Raw genomic sequence first — 17,515 nt, 5'->3', positions numbered from 1 at the left:
GCAAGAGTTCCAGAGGTGGAAACACATATGTGAGCCGGAACTGCGACCAATCTTGCACTAAGGCGTCTGCCGCCAGAGCTCTGTGATCGCGCGATCGTGCCATAAATGCCGGGACCTTGTTGTTGTGCCGAGACGCCATTAGGTCGACGTCCGGCACCCCCCAGCGGCGACAGATTTCCTGAAACACGTCCGGGTGAAGGGACCATTCCCCTGCGTCCATACCCTGGCGACTGAGGAAGTCTCCTTCCCAGTTTTCTACGCCCGTGATGTGAACTGCGGATATGGTGGATGCTGTGTCCTCCACCCACATGAGGATTCGCCGGACTTCCTGGAAGGCTTGCCGACTGCGCGTCCCTCCTTGGTGGTTGATGTATGCCACCGCTGTGGAGTTGTCCGACTGGATTCGGATCTGCTCTCTTTCTAGCCACTGCTGGAAAGCTAGTAGGGTAAGATACCCTGCCCCGATTTCCAGAACATTGATCTGAAGGGTGGACTCCTGCTGAGTCCACGTCCCCTGAGCCCTGTGGCGGAGACAAACTGCTCCCCACCCTGACAGACTCGTATCTGTCGTGACCACTGCCCAGGATGGGGGTAGGAAGGATCTTCACTGTGACAATGAGGTGGGAATAAGCCACCATTGCAGAGAGTCCTTGGCCGTCTGGGAAAGGGAGACTTTCCTGTCCAGGGAGGTTGACTGCCCGTCCCATTGGCGGAGAATGTCCCCTTGCAGTTGGCGCAGATGAAACTGCGCAAAGGGAACTGCCTCCATGGCTGCCACCATCTTCCCTAGGAAGTGCATGAGGCGCCTTAAGGGGTGCGACTGGCCTTGAAGGAGAGACTGCACCTCTGTTTGCAGTGAACGCTGCTTGTTCAGCGGAAGCTTCACTATCGCTGATAGAGTGTGAACTCCATGCCGAGATACGTTAGTGATTGAGTCGGTGACCGATTTGTTCTTGCCAAATTGATGATCCACCCGAAAGTCTGGAGAGTCTCCAGCGTAACATTCAGGCTGCGTTGTCATGCCTCGAGGGAGGGTGCTTTGACGAGTAGATCGTCCAAGTAAGGGATCACCGGGTGTCCCTGAGAGTGCAAGACTGCTACCACTGCTGCCATGACCTTGGTGAACACCCGTGGGGCTGTCGCCAGACCGAATGGCAGAGCTACGAACTGAAGATGGTCGTCTCCTATCACAAAACGTAGAAAACGTTGGTGCTCCGTAGCAATTGGCACGTGGAGATAGGCATCTTTGATGTCTGTTGAGGCAAGGAAGTCTCCTCGAGACATTGAGGTAATGACGGATCGGAGGGATTCCATCCAGAACCGCCTGGCGTTCGCATGCTTATTGAGCAGTTTTAGGTCCAGAACAGGACGGAAGGAGCCGTCCTTTTTTGGAGCCACAAAGAGATTGGAGTACAAACCCTCGCCCTCGTTCCTGAGGGGGGACAGGGATCACCACTCCTTCTGCTCTTAGAGCGTCCACCGCCTGCAGCAGGGCATCTGCTCGGTGGGGAGGTGGGGCCGTTCTGAAGAATGGAGTCGGAGGACGAGAACAGAACACTGTCCTGTGCACGTGAGCACAATGTCCGTCACCCACCGGTCTGTGACCTGTGGCAGCTAAATGTCGCCAAAGGCGGGGGAGTCTGCCATCAACCGCGGATGCGGAGAGAGAGAGAGAGCTGAGAGTCATGAGGAGACCGCCTTGGTAGCGGTTCCTCCGGCTGCCTTCCTTGGGCGTGATTGAGCCCGGCCGGAATCTGAGCCCGTCTGAGGTTTTGTAGCCCTTTTGCACGAGGACAATTGGGACCTGCCCGAGCTTGGGAAGGACCGAAACCTCGACTGTACTTTTAGGACAGCATTAATAGGGTAAGTCGCAGTGCAGACATTGCGGAGTTACGGACGCCTCTGCGGTACAGATGTACATGTGCTCAAGGCCAGCTGCGCAAGAACAGCTGAAAAGGTTAGGTTGCCTATACGGCTGTGAATGCCGGAGCAACCGACACGCCGATAGCCTCCTAGACAGATTTCAACCAGAGTCCATCTGTCTGTGAATGGCATCTTTAAGTGAAGCCCCATCTCCAGTGCAACTATGGCTCTAGACGCAAGCCTGGAGATTGGAGAATCCACCTTTGGACCCTGGGTCCAGCGCTTGACCACGTCAGGGGAAAAGGGATAACGTGTATCTTAAAAAACGTTTGGAGAAGACGCTTATCTGGTAAGCGTGGTGTTTCTGGACTGCTTCTCTGAAGTCAGCGTGGCCAGAAAAATACTCAATATCCGTTTGAGATACTGAAAAGGGACTTCTCCTGCTGTGAAGCTGACTCCTCCACTGGGGGAGCTGAGGGAGAAAGATCCAACCTTCCATTGATGGACGCTATAGGATCATTCCGTATGGCGTTACCATCCGGTGTATCCGGATTGATAGCGATGTCAGGATCAAAGTCCTGGAGAGCCGCCTTATCATACAGAGAGTCCTCCTGGGACCCCCCCGTTCCAAATGAGGTTGGTCAGGAAGATTGCCCATGGCCTGTCTGGACTGCAAGTCTCTATCTTATGACAATATATCTGTCGAAACTGCAACTCCGTCCCTGTCCTTGGACAGGGATGACAGGTGGTTTCTTTGGCCACGACTAGTAGAGACCCCGGCAGACGAAGTGCTAGAGACCCCGGCAGACGAAGTGCTACAGGGGAGCATGCACACAATGGGACGGTGTCATGAACAGCATCCCATGTAGTAAAAACAGCACTGAAAATCTGTGTTGCTTTTTTGCCGCTGCCGACTAGCCATCTAGAAGTATATAGCCAAGATTGGTGACCGTACAGTGCAATGTATAGCATACAAGCATAAAGTACAAATGAACACTGCAGCACAAGCAATACAAGCAGCATAGAAGCCTGTGCCCTGGCACCTCTGCTCTTCTGCTGCTGTAGACTAGTCATCAAGGGGAATATAGCCCAGAAGAGTGACCCTACAGTGCAATGTATAGCATACAAGCACAAGTACAAATGCACACTGCAGCCCATGCAATACAAGCAGCATAGAAAAAAAAAACCTGTGCCCCAGCACCCTTGGTTTTCTGCTGCTGTAGTCTAGCCATTCCAGGAGAATATAGCTAAGACTAGCGACTGTACAGTGCAGTGTATAGCATACAAGCATAAACACAAATGAACACTTCAGTACGTGCAATACAAGCAGCCTAGAAAGCCTGTGCCTTAGCACACCTGCTTTCCTGCTGCTGATGTGTCGCTCTCCAAGCGGGCATATAGCGACCTATGCAGTTAAAATACACATGTACACACTGCAGTATATATTGGGGTCAGCACTATGTGTGCCGCTTACCGCCCGCCTATAAGCGGGTGTATGGTCGCCACCGTCCTGCCTGGTTGCCGAAAGTCCGAGCTCGGACTGCAGTAATGGCTGCCGGCGTCTTCCCCAGCTCGTGTGAGGAGGGGCGGGCCGTGGGCGTGCCCCAAGTCAGAGCGGGAATCCGGCGTCCGACAGTGTGCAGTGAGAGGGCTGGAGCATGTAAATAAGGCTCCAGCCCTCGGCGCTGCTGATTGCTCAGCGTCTGTCCCCTTCCCTGAGTGACAGGGAGGGGGCGGGAACGAAGCGGCACTAGGCCGCAGAAGCCGGGGACTGGATTTATAAGCGCCGCCGCCGTAAAAGCGCGGTCGGCGCCCAGTCCCCGGCGAACTACAAGTCCCAGCCGCGCCGCCGCTCCCGGAGCGTCCGGCGCGGTAGTTCCCAATACACAAAGTCACTCAGCAAAGCTGCAGTGACTGTAACCCTTTACTGTCCCCGGCGCACTAGCACACCCAGCAAGTCTGGAGTGTGCTGTGCCTGTGTGTACGGGGACACAGAGTACCTGTAATGGTGCAGGGCCATGTCCCTGAACGGTACTCCAGCTCCGTATCCAGCAGGTTCAAATGGGTCTGTGGATGGAGCCCGGCGTCAGAGCTTTGAGGCCGGCAGGATCCCACTTCCTCAGAGCCCCCCCAGGGGGATGTGGAAGGAAAGCAGCATGTGGGCTCCAGCCTCCGTACCAGCAATAGGTACCTCAACCTTACAACACCATCAACGGGTGAGAAGGGAGCATGCTGGGGGCCCTATATGGGCCCTCTTTTCTTCCATCCGAAATAGTCAGCAGCTACTGCTGACTAAAATCTGTGGAGCTATGCATGGATGTCTGACCTCCTTCGCACAAAGCTTGAAAACTGGAGAACCCGTGATACCACGGGGGGGTATAGCCAGAAGGGGAGGGGCCTTGCACTTTTTAGTGTAGTGCTTTGTGTGGCCTCCGGAGGCAGTAGCTATACCCCAATCGTCTGGGTCTCCCAATAGAGCGCTGAAGAAATGTCTGCTACCCACCGGTCCTTGACCTGTGGCAGCCAAATGTCGCCAAAGCGGGAGAGCCTGCCACCGACCGAGGATGCGGAGGGCTGAGGCCGAAAGTCATGAGGCAGCCGCCTTGGAAGCGGTTCCTCCGGTTGCTTTCTTGGGGCGTGACTGAGCCCGCCAGGAATCTGAGCTCCTTTGCTCCTTCTGAGTCCCTTTGGACGAGGCGAAATGGGTCTTGCTGGAGCCTCGAAAGGACCGAAACCTCGACTGCCACTTCCTCTGTTGAGGTTTGCTTGATCTGGGCTGGGGTAAGGAGGAGTCCTTACCCTTGGATTGCTTAATGATTTCAGCCAATTGTTCACCAAAAAGTCTATCTACAGATAGCGGCAAGCTGGTTAAACATTTTTTGGAAGCAGAATCCGCTTTCCATTCCTTTAACCACAAGGCTCTGCGCAAGACAACAGAGTTGGCAGACGCAATTGAGGTACGGCTTGTAGAGTCCAGGACAGCGTTGATAGCGTAAGTCGCAAACGCAGACATTTGCGAGGTTAGGGACGCTACTCGCGGCACTGCTGGACGTATGATAGAGTCCACCTGTGCCAGGCCAGCTGAAATAGCTTGGAGTGCCCACACGGCCGCGAATGCTGGAGCAAACGACGCGCCAATAGCTTCATAGACAGACTTTAACCAAAAGGTCCATCTGTCTGTCATTGGCATCTTTAAGTGAAGCCCCATCTTCCACTGCAACTATGGATCTAGCTGCAAGCCTGGAGATTGGGGGATCCACCTTTGGACACTGGGTCCAGCGTTTGACCACGTCAGGGGAAAAGGGATAACGTGTATCCTTAAGACGTTTGGAGAAACGCTTATCTGGGTAGGCATGGTGTTTCTGGACTGATTCTCTGAAGTCAGCGTGGTCCAGAAAAGTACTCAGTTTAGGCTTGGGATACCTGAAATGGAACTTCTCCTGCTGTGCCGCTGCCTCCTCTGCAGAAGGGGCAGGGGGAGAAATATCCAACAGTCTATTGATGGCCGCTATAAGGTCATTTACCATGGCGTCACCATCAGGAGTATCCAGATTGAGAGCGGTTTCAGGATTAGACTCCTGATCACCCTCCTCTGTCTCATCATGTAGAGACTCTTCTCTCTGAGACCCTGATCCGCGTGATGACGTGGGGGGTCTCTCCCAGCGAGCTCGCTTAGGCTGCCTGGGACTGTCAACTGAATCAGAGCCGTCAGGCTGAGATGCCTGGGACCCCCTTGAAGCACTGATTAACTCCAACTGAGGGGGACCGGGGAACATTGCCGCAGCAGTGTCCATGGACTGAGTAACTGGCCTGGCCTGCAAGGTCTCTAGGATTTTTGTCATAGTGACAGACATCCTGTCAGCGAAAACAGCAAACTCTGTCCCCGTCACCGGGACAGGGTTCACCGGCGACTCTGCCTGGGCCACTACCACCATAGGCTCCGGCTGACGAAGTGGCACAGGGACCGAACATTGCACACAATGGGGGTCATTGTAACCTGCCGGTAGATTAGCCCCACAAGCAGCACAAGCAGCGTTCACAGCCTGTGTCTTGGCACCCTTGCAGATGACATGTTGTCGTCTCCTCAGAGCAATAGGGGTATACAGCCAAGAAGCGACCTTACAGTGCAATATATATAGATATATCTGGTACAGGAAAAAGTACACCAAATAACACTGTGGCACTAGTGGGGCCAGCACGAATGTGCTGCTTACCGCCCGCTTAACGCGGGTGTGTGGTCGCCAGAAATCCCTTGTCTGGGTCTCCCAGAGCCTGCGTCCGTTCCCCAGCCAGACTGCATGCAGGAATGGCTGCCGGCGTCTCTGTGGAGAGGGGCGGGCCCGGGTGTGCTCAGACAAAAAGCGGGAAACCTGCGTCCCACAGTGCCCAGTGAGAGGGCTGGAGCATGTAAATAAGGCTCCAGCCCTCGGCGCTGACGATTGCACAACGCCTGTCCCCTTCCCTGATTGACAGGGAGGGGGCGGGAACGAAGCGGAGCTAGGCCGCAAAAGCCGGGGACTAGATTTATAAGCGCCGCCGTCGTAAAAGCACGGTCGGCGCTAAGTCCCCGGCGCACTACAAGTCCCAGCCGCGCCGCCGCTCCCGGAGCGGCCGGCGCGGTAGTTCCCAACACATAAAGTCACTCAGCCAAGCTGCAGTGACTCAAACCTCAGCGCGCAGCGCTACTGTCCCCGGCGCACTAGCACACCCAGCAAGCCCGGAGTGTGCGCGGCCAGTCCATAGGGGGACACAGAGTACCTGAATGTTGCAGGGCCTTGTCCCTGAACGGTACCCCGGCTCCTTATCCAGCAGGTTCAATGGGTCTGTGGACGGAGCCCGGCCTCAGGGCTTGGAGGCCGGTAAGATCCCACTTCCTCAGAGCCCCTCAGGGGGATGGGGAAGGAAAACAGCATGTGGGCTCTCGCCTCCGTACCCGCAATGGGTACCTCAACCTTACAAACCGCAAGTGGGGTGAGAAGGGAGCATGCTGGGGGCCCTAGTATGGGCCCTCTTTTCTTCCATCCGACATAGTCAGCAGCTGCTGCTGACTAAACAGTGGAGCTATGCGTGGATGTCTGACCTCCTTCGCACAAAGCAGAAAAACTGGTGAGCCAGTGATCCCACTGGGGGTGTATAGCCAGAAGGGGAGGGGCCTTACACTTTTTAGTGTAATGCTTTGTGTGGCCTCCGGAGGCAGTGCTATACACCCAATCGTCTGGGTCTCCCAATGGAGCGCCGAAGAAATCTATATAATAAATATATATATAATGCCCAATAGTAACGTCTATGTCTGCTTACCCTATTATAGCAGAGCTAAGCCTGCGCACCACACACAGCTGAGTTGGCTGATCTGAAGGGGGGGGGGGGGCTCAATATCCGGACACCCAACCCCCCCTCTTTCTGATGGAGTGAGAAGACAGGAAGGTTCTGAATATGTAGAAACCCGAGCATTATATAAAAGCAGAACAGCGGCAAAACCATGCGGTCACCTCACCCATCGGGGCTGAGCCATGACACCGACACAGTCGGGGGGTGGGGTGGGGTGGGGGTAACTTACTTGGCGAATCCGATGAAGTCTTCATGATTAGTGTTGATGTAGGACAGCTCAATGTCTATCAGCAGGAGGATCTGCGGGGACAGAGCACACGTGAGCGGAGACAGCAACACACCACCCCCGGAAATGAGAACACTTCCTTCAGTTTCCAGGACAGGAGGCAGCTGCCAGACATAGTCAGCCATACTTGTTGTCAAGCGGTTGCTTTCCTGTCACCCGGTCACCCAAAGAGATCACCCTGTCCACATTCTCTGGGGTAAAAAAGTTTGAAAGATCCCTCCCGATCAAAACCAAACGGATTGGTTTAAAGGGGTTATCCAGCACCATCCACAGGCGCTCACTTATCCAATGTCGTTACGACACCTCACGACAGGCGTCTGTGGGGTCCCCCCCTCCAATGCCAGGCGTCTGTCACGCCTCCTGCCACACTGTCCGTGGCGGCCCCCACACAGCAGTGATAGGCTGTGGTGACGTAGGAAGTAGCTAACTTCTCTTCCTACAGAGTTATCGGATGATATCAATATGGCGGACAGCCCCAGAGGGGGCGGCTGGAAGGACCCACCTGCTCCTTGGTTTTTCCTTCCCGCTCTCGGATGTACGTGGTGACGATCCTCTCGCTCTCTTCTCGAAGTCGGGGGTAAGAGGCGAGCTGCAAAAGAGAGGAAAGAAATGCTCACAATCACATGGACTCCTTCCAGCGAGCGTGCAGCGGGAGTGACTGCTCAGCCGTGCCGGCATGCATGGGTGACATGATGGATGGCTGCTGGTCAGAGACATGAAGCACTGGCTTCTTTTGATGAGGCGAGGAAACCCTACAAGGGTCCCCTTGGATGAGGAGATTTAAAGGGGTTGTCCGGACATATGGGGTGGATGACCTATGCTGCGGATCAGTGGGTTCTGACACTGAGGCAGTACCAGGCAGCGGCGCTCAGAACCCCTGAGGTGGGGGGCTACACCAGCGCCGCAGTTGTTAGATGACCACCCACCATATAGTGACGGCATACTGCCGCTTCTCCAGCACGCAGCCATCCCTGGCACCCCACTACTGGAGAACGGGCCGAGCTGCACTACCAGACACGGCACAGGGACAGGCGTGGTGCCATTTCCTAAAATAACCCCCCACCAAAGCAGCGTCAATGAATGGTCGGTGAGAGCTGGAGACACAGGCGATGTGCACGGAGACAGAAGCTTTCTCAATGGCAGATATATGTATCAGAGGAGCAGAGCGGCCGGAATAACCGGCACCCCCCTGTGTATATAGGAGGCCGGGGAGATATACCAGCAGCCCCCATTATAAGGCGGCAGCCCAGCACGTTTCTGGAGCTATGAGGATGCCATCTGGTGGTCAGAGGCTGTACATACATCTACAGCGCAGACCCCCGCTGCTGTGCATTACACCCGCGCTGTGCATTACACCCGCACCTTGATACATATATCTTAAGTCACCGGATCTGAAGATGGAGACCACCGATAACATTTACCCTCCATCTGAGGCCTGACCCGGAGATGTCACAGAAGGGGGAGAAGTAAAGAAGAGGTTAATGTCAGGAGGGAACGGGGGAGCAAACAGAGCAAACATCCACCTCACACACGGTTATCTGACCCTGATGGTTCCGGTGTCAGTGTGTCCGTCCTGACTGTGGTGGTGTCAGTGTGTCCGTCCTGACTGTGGTGGTGTCAGTGTGTCCGTCCTGACTGTGGTGGTGTCAGTGTGTCCGTCCTGACTGTGGTGGTGTCAGTGTGTCCGTCCTGACTGTGGTGGTGTCAGTGTGTCCGTCCTGACTGTGGTGGTGTCAGTGTGTCCGTCCTGACTGTGGTGGTGTCAGTGTGTCCGTCCTGACTGTGGTGGTGTCAGTGTGTCCGTCCTGACTGTGGTGGTGTCAGTGTGTCCGTCCTGACTGTGGTGGTGTCAGTGTGTCCGTCCTGACTGTGGTGGTGTCAGTGTGTCCGTCCTGACTGTGGTGGTGTCAGTGTGTCCGTCCTGACTGTGGTGGTGTCAGTGTGTCCGTCCTGACTGTAGTGGTGTCAGTGTGTCCGTCCTGACTGTAGTGGTGTCAGTGTGTCCGTCCTGACTGTAGTGGTGTCAGTGTGTCCGTCCTGACTGTAGTGGTGTCAGTGTGTCCGTCCTGACTGTAGTGGTGTCAGTGTGTCCGTCCTGACTTTCACACTGCTTTTGGGTGACCTTATGCCACTCCTGGTGCAAACATGTAAGCAGTTCTTCTATGTTTGATGGTTTGTGACTATCCATCTTCCTCTTTATGACATTCCACAGGTTTTCAGTGGGGTTCAGGTCTGGAGATTGGGCTGGGTTTTCATGTGGTGGTCCTCCATCCACACATTGATTGACCTAGCTGTGTGGCATGGCGCATTGTCCTGCTGGAACAACCAGTCCTCAGAGTTGGGGAACATTGCCTGAGTAGAAGGAAGCAGCTGTTTTTCCAGGATAACCTTGGATGCGGCTTGATTCATACGTCCTTCGCAAAGTTTAATCTGCCAAAATTCGACAAGTAAGGTAATCCTCTCTGATGAGTCTAATCTTCAGCTTTGCCCAACACCTGGTTGTCTAATGATTAGACAGAGACCTAGAGACGCGTACAAGCCACAGTGTCTTGCACCCACTGTGAAGTTTGGTGGAGGATCGGTGATGATCTGGGGATGCTTCAGCAAGGCTGGAATTGGGCAGATTAATCTTTGCAAAGGACGTATGAATCAAGCCGCATACAGGAGCGACAAAGAAGAAGGGAATTTTGTTACTTACCGTAAATTCCTTTTCTTCTAGCTCCTATTGGGAGACCCAGACGATTGGGTGTATAGTACTGCCTCCGGAGGCCACACAAAGCATTACACTAAAAAGTGTAAGGCCCCTCCCCTTCTGGCTATACACCCCCAGTGGGATCACTGGCTCACCAGTTTTAGTGCAAAAGCAAGAAGGAGGAAAGCCAATAACTGGTTTAAACAAATTCACTCCGAAGTAACATCGGAGAACTGAAAACCATTCAACATGAACAACATGTGTACCCGAAAAACAACCAAAAATCCCGAAGGACAACAGGGCGGGTGCTGGGTCTCCCAATAGGAGCTAGAAGAAAAGGAATTTACGGTAAGTAACAAAATTCCCTTCTTCTTCGGCGCTCCATTGGGAGACCCAGACGATTGGGACGTCCAAAAGCTGTCCCTGGGTGGGTAAAGAAATACCTCATGTTAGAGCTGCAAAGACAGCCCTCCCCTACGGGGAGGCAACTGCCGCCTGCAGGACTCTTCTACCCAGGCTGGCGTCCGCCGAAGCATAGGTATGCACCTGATAATGTTTGGTGAAAGTGTGCAGACTCGACCAGGTAGCTGCCTGGCACACCTGTTGAGCCGTAGCCTGGTGTCGTAATGCCCAGGACGCACCCACGGCTCTGGTAGAATGGGCCTTCAGCCCTGATGGAACCGGAAGCCCAGCAGAACGGTAGGCTTCAAGAATTGGTTCTTTGATCCATCGAGCCAGGGTGGCTTTGGAAGCCTGCGACCCTTTGCGCTTACCAGCGACAAGGACAAAGTGCATCCGAGCGGCGCAGGGGCGCCGTGCGGGAAATGTAGATTCTGAGTGCTCTCACCAGATCCAACAAATGTAGATCCTTTTCATACCGATGCACTGCATGCGGATAAAAGGAAGGCAAGGAGATATCCTGATTAAGATGAAAAGAGGATACCACCTTAGGGAGAAACTCCTGAATGGGGCGCAGCACTACCTTGTCCTGGTGGAACACCAGGAAAGGAGCTTTGGATGACAGCGCTGCTAGTTCAGACACTCTCCGAAGAGACGTGACCGCTACCAGAAAGGCCACTTTCTGTGAGAGTCGCGAAAGTGACACATCCCTCAGAGGCTCGAAGGGCGGCTTCTGGAGAGCAACAAGGACCTTGTTTAGATCCCACGGATCTAACGGCCGCCTGTACGGAGGTACGATATGACAAACCCCCTGCAGGAACGTGCGCACCTGAGAAAGTCGTGCTAGACGCTTCTGAAAAAACACGGATAGTGCCGAGACTTGCCCTTTAAGGGAGCCGAGCGATAAGCCCTTTTCCAACCCAGATTGCAGGAAGGAAAGAACGACAGGTAACGCGAATGGCCAGGGGGATACTCCTTGTGCAGAGCACCAGGATAAGAAAATCTTCCACGTTCTGTGGTAGATCTTAGCAGACGTGGGCTTCCTAGCCTGTCTCATGGTGGCCACGACCCCTTGGGGTAATCCTGAAGACGCTAGGATCCAGGACTCAATGGCCACACAGTCAGGTTCAGGGCCGCAGAATTCCGATGGAAAAACGGCCCTTGGGACAGTAAGTCTGGACGGTCTGGTAGTGCCCACGGTTGGCCGACCGTGAGATGCCACAGATCCGGGTACCACGACCTCCTCGGCCAGTCTGAGGCGACGAGTATGACGCGGCCGCAATCGGATCTGATCTTGCGTAACACTCTGGGCAAGAGTGCCAGAGGTGGAAACACATAAGGGAGCCGGAACTGCGACCAATCTTGCACTAAGGCGTCTGCCGCCAGAGCTCTTTGATCGCGAGACCGCGCTATGAAGGTCGGGACCTTGTTGTTGTGTCGAGACGCCATTAGGTCGACGTCCGGCACCCCCCAGCGGCGGCAGATTTCCTGAAACACGTCCGGGTGAAGGGACCATTCCCCTGCGTCCATGCCCTGGCGACTGAGGAAGTCTGCTTCCCAGTTTTCTACGCCCGGGATGTGAACTGCTGATATGGTGGATGCTCTTTTCTCCACCCACATCAGAATCAGCCTGACTTCCTGGAAGGCTTGCCGACTGCGTGTCCCTCCTTGGTGGTTGATGTATGCCACCGCTGTGGAGTTGTCCGACTGAATTCGGATCTGCTTTCCTTCCAGCCACTGCTGGAAGGCTAATAGGGCAAGATACACTGCCCTGATTTCCAGAACATTGATCTGAAGGGTGGACTCCTGCTGAGTCCACGTCCCTTGAGCCCTGTGGTGGAGAAAAACTGCTCCCCACCCTGACAGACTCGCATCTGTCGTGACCACTGCCCAGGATGGGGGCAGGAATGATCTTCCCTGTGATAATGAGGTGGGAAGAAGCCACCATTGCAGAGAGTCCTTGGCCGTCTGAGAAAGGGAGACTTTCCTGTCTAGGGAAGTTGTCTTCCCGTCCCATTGGCGGAGAATGTCCCATTGAAGTGGGCGCAGATGAAACTGTGCAAACGGGACTGCCTCCATTGCTGCCACCATCTTCCCTAGGAAGTGCATGAGGCGCCTTAAGGGGTGCGACTGACCCTGAAGGAGAGACTGCACCCCTGTCTGTAGTGACCGCTGCTTGTTCAGCGGAAGCTTCACTATCGCTGAGAGAGTATGAAACTCCATGCCAAGATACGTTAGTGATTGAGTCGGTGCCAGGTTTGACTTTGAAAAGTTGATGATCCACCCGAAAGTCTGGAGAGTCTCCAGCGCAACATTCAGGCTGTGTTGGCATGCCTCTTGAGAGGGTGCTTTGACAAGTAGATCGTCTAAGTAAGGGATCACCGAGTGTCCCTGAGAATGCAAGACTGCTACCACTGCCGCCATGACCTTGGTGAAAACCCGTGGGGCTGTCGCCAGACCAAATGGCAGAGCTACGAACTGGAGATGGTCGTCTCCTATCACGAAACGTAGAAAACGTTGGTGCTCTGTAGCAATCGGCACGTGGAGATAAGCATCTTTGATGTCTATTGATGCAAGGAAATCTCCTTGAGACATTGAAGCAATGACGGAGCGGAGGGATTCCATCCGGAACCGCCTGGCGTTCACATGCTTGTTGAGCAGCTTTAGGTCCAGAACAGGACGGAAAGAGCCGTCCTTTTTTGGAACCACAAAGAGATTGGAGTAAAAACCTTGCCCTTGTTCCTGCTGAGGAACAGGGATCACCACTCCTTCTGCTTTTAGTGAGCACACCGCCTGCAGAAGGGCATCTGCTCGGTCGGGATGTGGGGAGGTTCTGAAGAACCGAGGCGGAGGACGAGAACTGAACTCTATCCTGTACCCGTGAGACAAAATGTCTGTTACCCACCGGTCTTTGACCTGTGGCAGCCAAATGTCGCAAAAGCGGGAGAGCCTGCCACCGACCGAGGATGCGGAGAGATGAGGCCGAAAGTCATGAGGCAGCCGCCTTGGAAGCGGTCCCTCCGGTTGCTTTCTTGGGGCGTGAGTGAGCCCGCCAGGAATCTGAGCTCCTTTGCTCCTTCTGAGTCCCTTTGGACGAGGAGAATTGGGTCTTGCCGGAGCCTCGAAAGGACCGAAACCTCGACTGCCATTTCCTCTGTTGAGGTTTGCTTGATCTGGGCTGGGGTAAGGAGGAGTCTTTACCCTTGGATTGTTTAATGATTTCAGCCAATTGTTCACCAAACAGTCTATCTACAGATAGTGGCAAGCTGGTTAAACATTTTTTGGAAGCAGAATCCGCTTTCCATTCCTTTAACCACAAGGCTCTGCGCAAAACCACAGAATTGGCAGACGCTATTGAGGTACGGCTTGTAGAGTCCAGGACAGCGTTGATAGCGTAAGTCGCAAATGCAGACATTTGCGAGGTTAGGGACGCTACTCGCGGCACTGCTGGACGTATGATAGAGTCCACCTGTGCTAGACCAGCTGAAATAGCTTGGAGCGCCCACACGGCCGCGAATGCTGGAGCAAACGACGCGCCGATAGCTTCATAGACAGACTTTAACCAAAGGTCCATCTGTCTATCATTGGCATCTTTAAGTGAAGCCCCATCCTCCGCTGCAACTATGGATCTAGCCGCAAGCCTGGAGATTGGGGGGTCCACCTTTGGACACTGGGTCCAGCGTTTGACCACGTCAGGGGGAAAGGGATAACGTGTATCCTTAAGACGTTTGGAGAAACGCTTGTCCGGGTAAGCATGGTGTTTCTGGACTGATTCTCTGAAGTCAGCGTGGTCCAGAAAAGTACTCAGTTTACGCTTGGGATACCTGAAATGGAACTTCTCCTGCTGTGCAGCTGCCTCCTCTGCAGAAGGGGCAGGGGGAGAAATTTCCAATAGACTATTGATGGCCGCTATAAGGTCATTTACCATGGCGTCACCATCAGGAGTATCCAGATTGAGAGCGGTTTCAGGATTAGACTCCTGATCACCCTCCTCTGTCTTATCATGTAGAGACTCTTCTCGCTGAGACCCTGATCCGCGAGATGACGTGGAGGGTCTCTCCCAGCGAGCTCGCTTAGGCTGCCTGGGACTGTCATCTGAGTCAGAGCCGTCAGGCTGAGATGCCTGGGACCCCCTTGAATCACGGATTAACTCCAACTGAGGGGGACCGGGGAACATTGCCGCAGCAGTGTCCATGGACTGAGTAACTGGCCTGGCCTGCAAGGTCTCTAGTATCTTTGTCATAGTGACAGACATTTTGTCAGCAAAAACTGCAAACTCTGTCCCCGTCACCGGGACAGGGTTCACCGGCGACTCTGCCTGGGCCACTACCACCATAGACTCCGGCTGACGAAGTGGCACAGGGACCGAACATTGCACACAATGGGGGTCATTGTAACCTGCCGGTAGATCAGCCCCACAAGCGGCACAAGCAGCGCTTACAGCCTGTGTCTTGGCACCCTTGCGTTTTGCGGATGACATGTTGTCGTCTCCTCAGAGCAAGCTAGGGTATACAGCCAAGAAGCGACCTTACAGTGCAATATATATATACACATATATATATATATATATGGTATAGAGAAAAAAAGGTACACCAAAATAACACTGTGGCACTAGTGGGGCCAGCACTAAAGTGCTGCTTACCGCCCGCTTAACGCGGGTGTGTGGTCGCCAGAAATCCCTTGTCTGGGTCTCCCAGAGCCTGTGTCCGTTCTCCAGCCAGACTGCATGTAAGGAATGGCTGCCGGCGTCCTATGGAGAGGGGCGGGCCCTGGGCGTGTGCAGACAAAGAGCGGGAAACCTGCGTCCCCCTTTGCTCAGTGAGAGGGCTGGAGCATGTAAATAAGGCTCCAGCCCTCGGCGCTGATTAAACGTACAGCGTCTCTCCCTTGCCCTGATTGACAGGGTGGGGGCGGGAACGAAGCTGAGCTAGGCCGCAGAAGCCGGGGACTAAATTTATAAGCGACGCCGTCGTAAAAGCACGGTCGGCGCTAAGTCCCCGGCGCACTACAAGTCCCAGCCGCGCCGCCGCTCCAGGGGCGGCCGGCGCGGCAGTCCCCAACACATAAAATCACTCAGACAAACTGTAGTGACTGTAACCCCAGCGCGCAGCGCTACTGTCCCCGGCGCACTAGCACGCCCAGCAAGTCTGGAATGTGCGCGGCCTGTTTGGGACACAGAGTACCTGAATGTCGCAGGGCCTTGTCCCTGAACGGTACCCAGCTCCGTATCCAGCAGGTTCCATGGGTCTGTGGATGGAGCCCGGCCTCAGGGCTTGGGGGCCGGTAAGATCCCACTTCCACAGAGCCCCTCAGGGGGATGGGGAAGGAAAACAGCATGTGGGCTCCAGCCTCCGTACCCACAATGGGCACCTCAACCTTAACAAACACCGCCGACATAAAGTGGGGTGAGAAGGGAGCATGCTGGGGGCCCTAGTATGGGCCCTCTTTTCTTCCATCCGACATAGTCAGCAGCTGCTGCTGACTAAACAGTGGAGCTATGCGTGGATGTCTGACCTCCTTCGCACAAAGCAGAAAACTGGTGAGCCAGTGATCCCACTGGGGGTGTATAGCCAGAAGGGGAGGGGCCTTACACTTTTTAGTGTAATGCTTTGTGTGGCCTCCGGAGGCAGTACTATACACCCAATCGTCTGGGTCTCCCAATGGAGCGCCGAAGAAGAAGGGAATTTTGTTACTTACCGTAAATTCCTTTTCTTCTAGCTCCTATTGGGAGACCCAGACGATTGGGTGTATAGTACTGCCTCCGGAGGCCACACAAAGCATTACACTAAAAAGTGTAAGGCCCCTCCCCTTCTGGCTATACACCCCCAGTGGGAACACTGGCTCACCAGTTTTAGTGCAAAAGCAAGAAGGAGGAAAGCCAATAACTGGTTTAAACAAATTCACTCCGAAGTAACATCGGAGAACTGAAAACCATTCAACATGAACAACATGTGTACCCGAAAAACAACCAAAAATCCCGAAGGACAACAGGGCGGGTGCTGGGTCTCCCAATAGGAGCTAGAAGAAAAGGAATTTACGGTAAGTAACAAAATTCCCTTCTTCGGCGCTCCATTGGGAGACCCAGACGATTGGGACGTCCAAAAGCTGTCCCTGGGTGGGTAAAGAAATACCTCATGTTAGAGCTGCAAAGACAGCCCTCCCCTACGGGGAGGCAACTGCCGCCTGCAGGACTCTTCTACCTAGGCTGGCGTCCGCCGAAGCATAGGTATGCACCTGATAATGATTGGTGAAAGTGTGCAGACTCGACCAGGTAGCTGCCTGGCACACCTGTTGAGCCGTAGCCTGGTGTCGTAATGCCCAGGACGCACCCACGGCTCTGGTAGAATGGGCCTTCAGCCCTGATGGAACCGGAAGCCCCGCAGAACGGTAGGCTTCAAGAATTGGTTCCTTGATCCATCGAGCCAGGGTGGATTTTGCAGCCTGCGATCCCTTGCGCTGACCAGTGACAAGGACAAAGAGTGCATCCGAGCGGCGCAGGGGCGCCGTGCGGGAATGTAGATTCTGGGTGCTCTACACCAGATCCAACAATGCAAAGCCATTACATATCGATGAAATGGATAAAAGGAAGGTAAGGAGATATCCTGATTGTGATAAAAAGGGGATACCACCTTAGGGAGAAACTCTGGGATCGGACGCAGCACTACCTTATCTTGGTGAACACCAGGAAGGGAGCTTTGGATGACCGCGCTGCTAGTTCGGACACTCTCCGAAGAGACGTGACCGCTACCAGAAAGGCCACTTTCTGTGAAAGTCGAGAAAGTGAAAACATCCCTCAGAGGCTCGAAGGGCGGCTCCTGGAGAGCAATTAATACCCTGTGCAGATCCCATGGGTCTGACGGCCTCTTGTACGGAGGGACAATGTGATAACCCCCCTGCAGGAACGTGCGTACCTGAGGAAGTCGTACTAGGCGCTTCTGAAAGAATAC

The 17,515-nt window shown here is 54.3% G+C and overlaps 1 protein-coding gene across 1 annotated transcript in view; it reads right to left on the bottom strand.

Annotated features, from left to right (window-relative positions):
• DNM2 (dynamin 2) overlaps nt 1-17,515 on the bottom strand; it is a 103,837-nt gene that overhangs the window by 40,608 nt on the left and 45,714 nt on the right. The window contains exons 9-10 of the mRNA XM_075343896.1: nt 7,980-8,066; nt 7,421-7,491 (exon numbers count right to left, since the gene is read on the bottom strand). Coding sequence (XP_075200011.1) covers nt 7,421-7,491; nt 7,980-8,066 — 158 coding nt within the window. The remainder of the gene's footprint in view (nt 1-7,420; nt 7,492-7,979; nt 8,067-17,515) is intronic.

This window comes from Anomaloglossus baeobatrachus, chromosome 4 (assembly GCF_048569485.1).
Source record: "Anomaloglossus baeobatrachus isolate aAnoBae1 chromosome 4, aAnoBae1.hap1, whole genome shotgun sequence".
NCBI classification, from domain to species: Eukaryota; Metazoa; Chordata; class Amphibia; order Anura; family Aromobatidae; genus Anomaloglossus; species Anomaloglossus baeobatrachus.
This window is presented reverse-complemented; position numbering and strand designations above follow the sequence as displayed.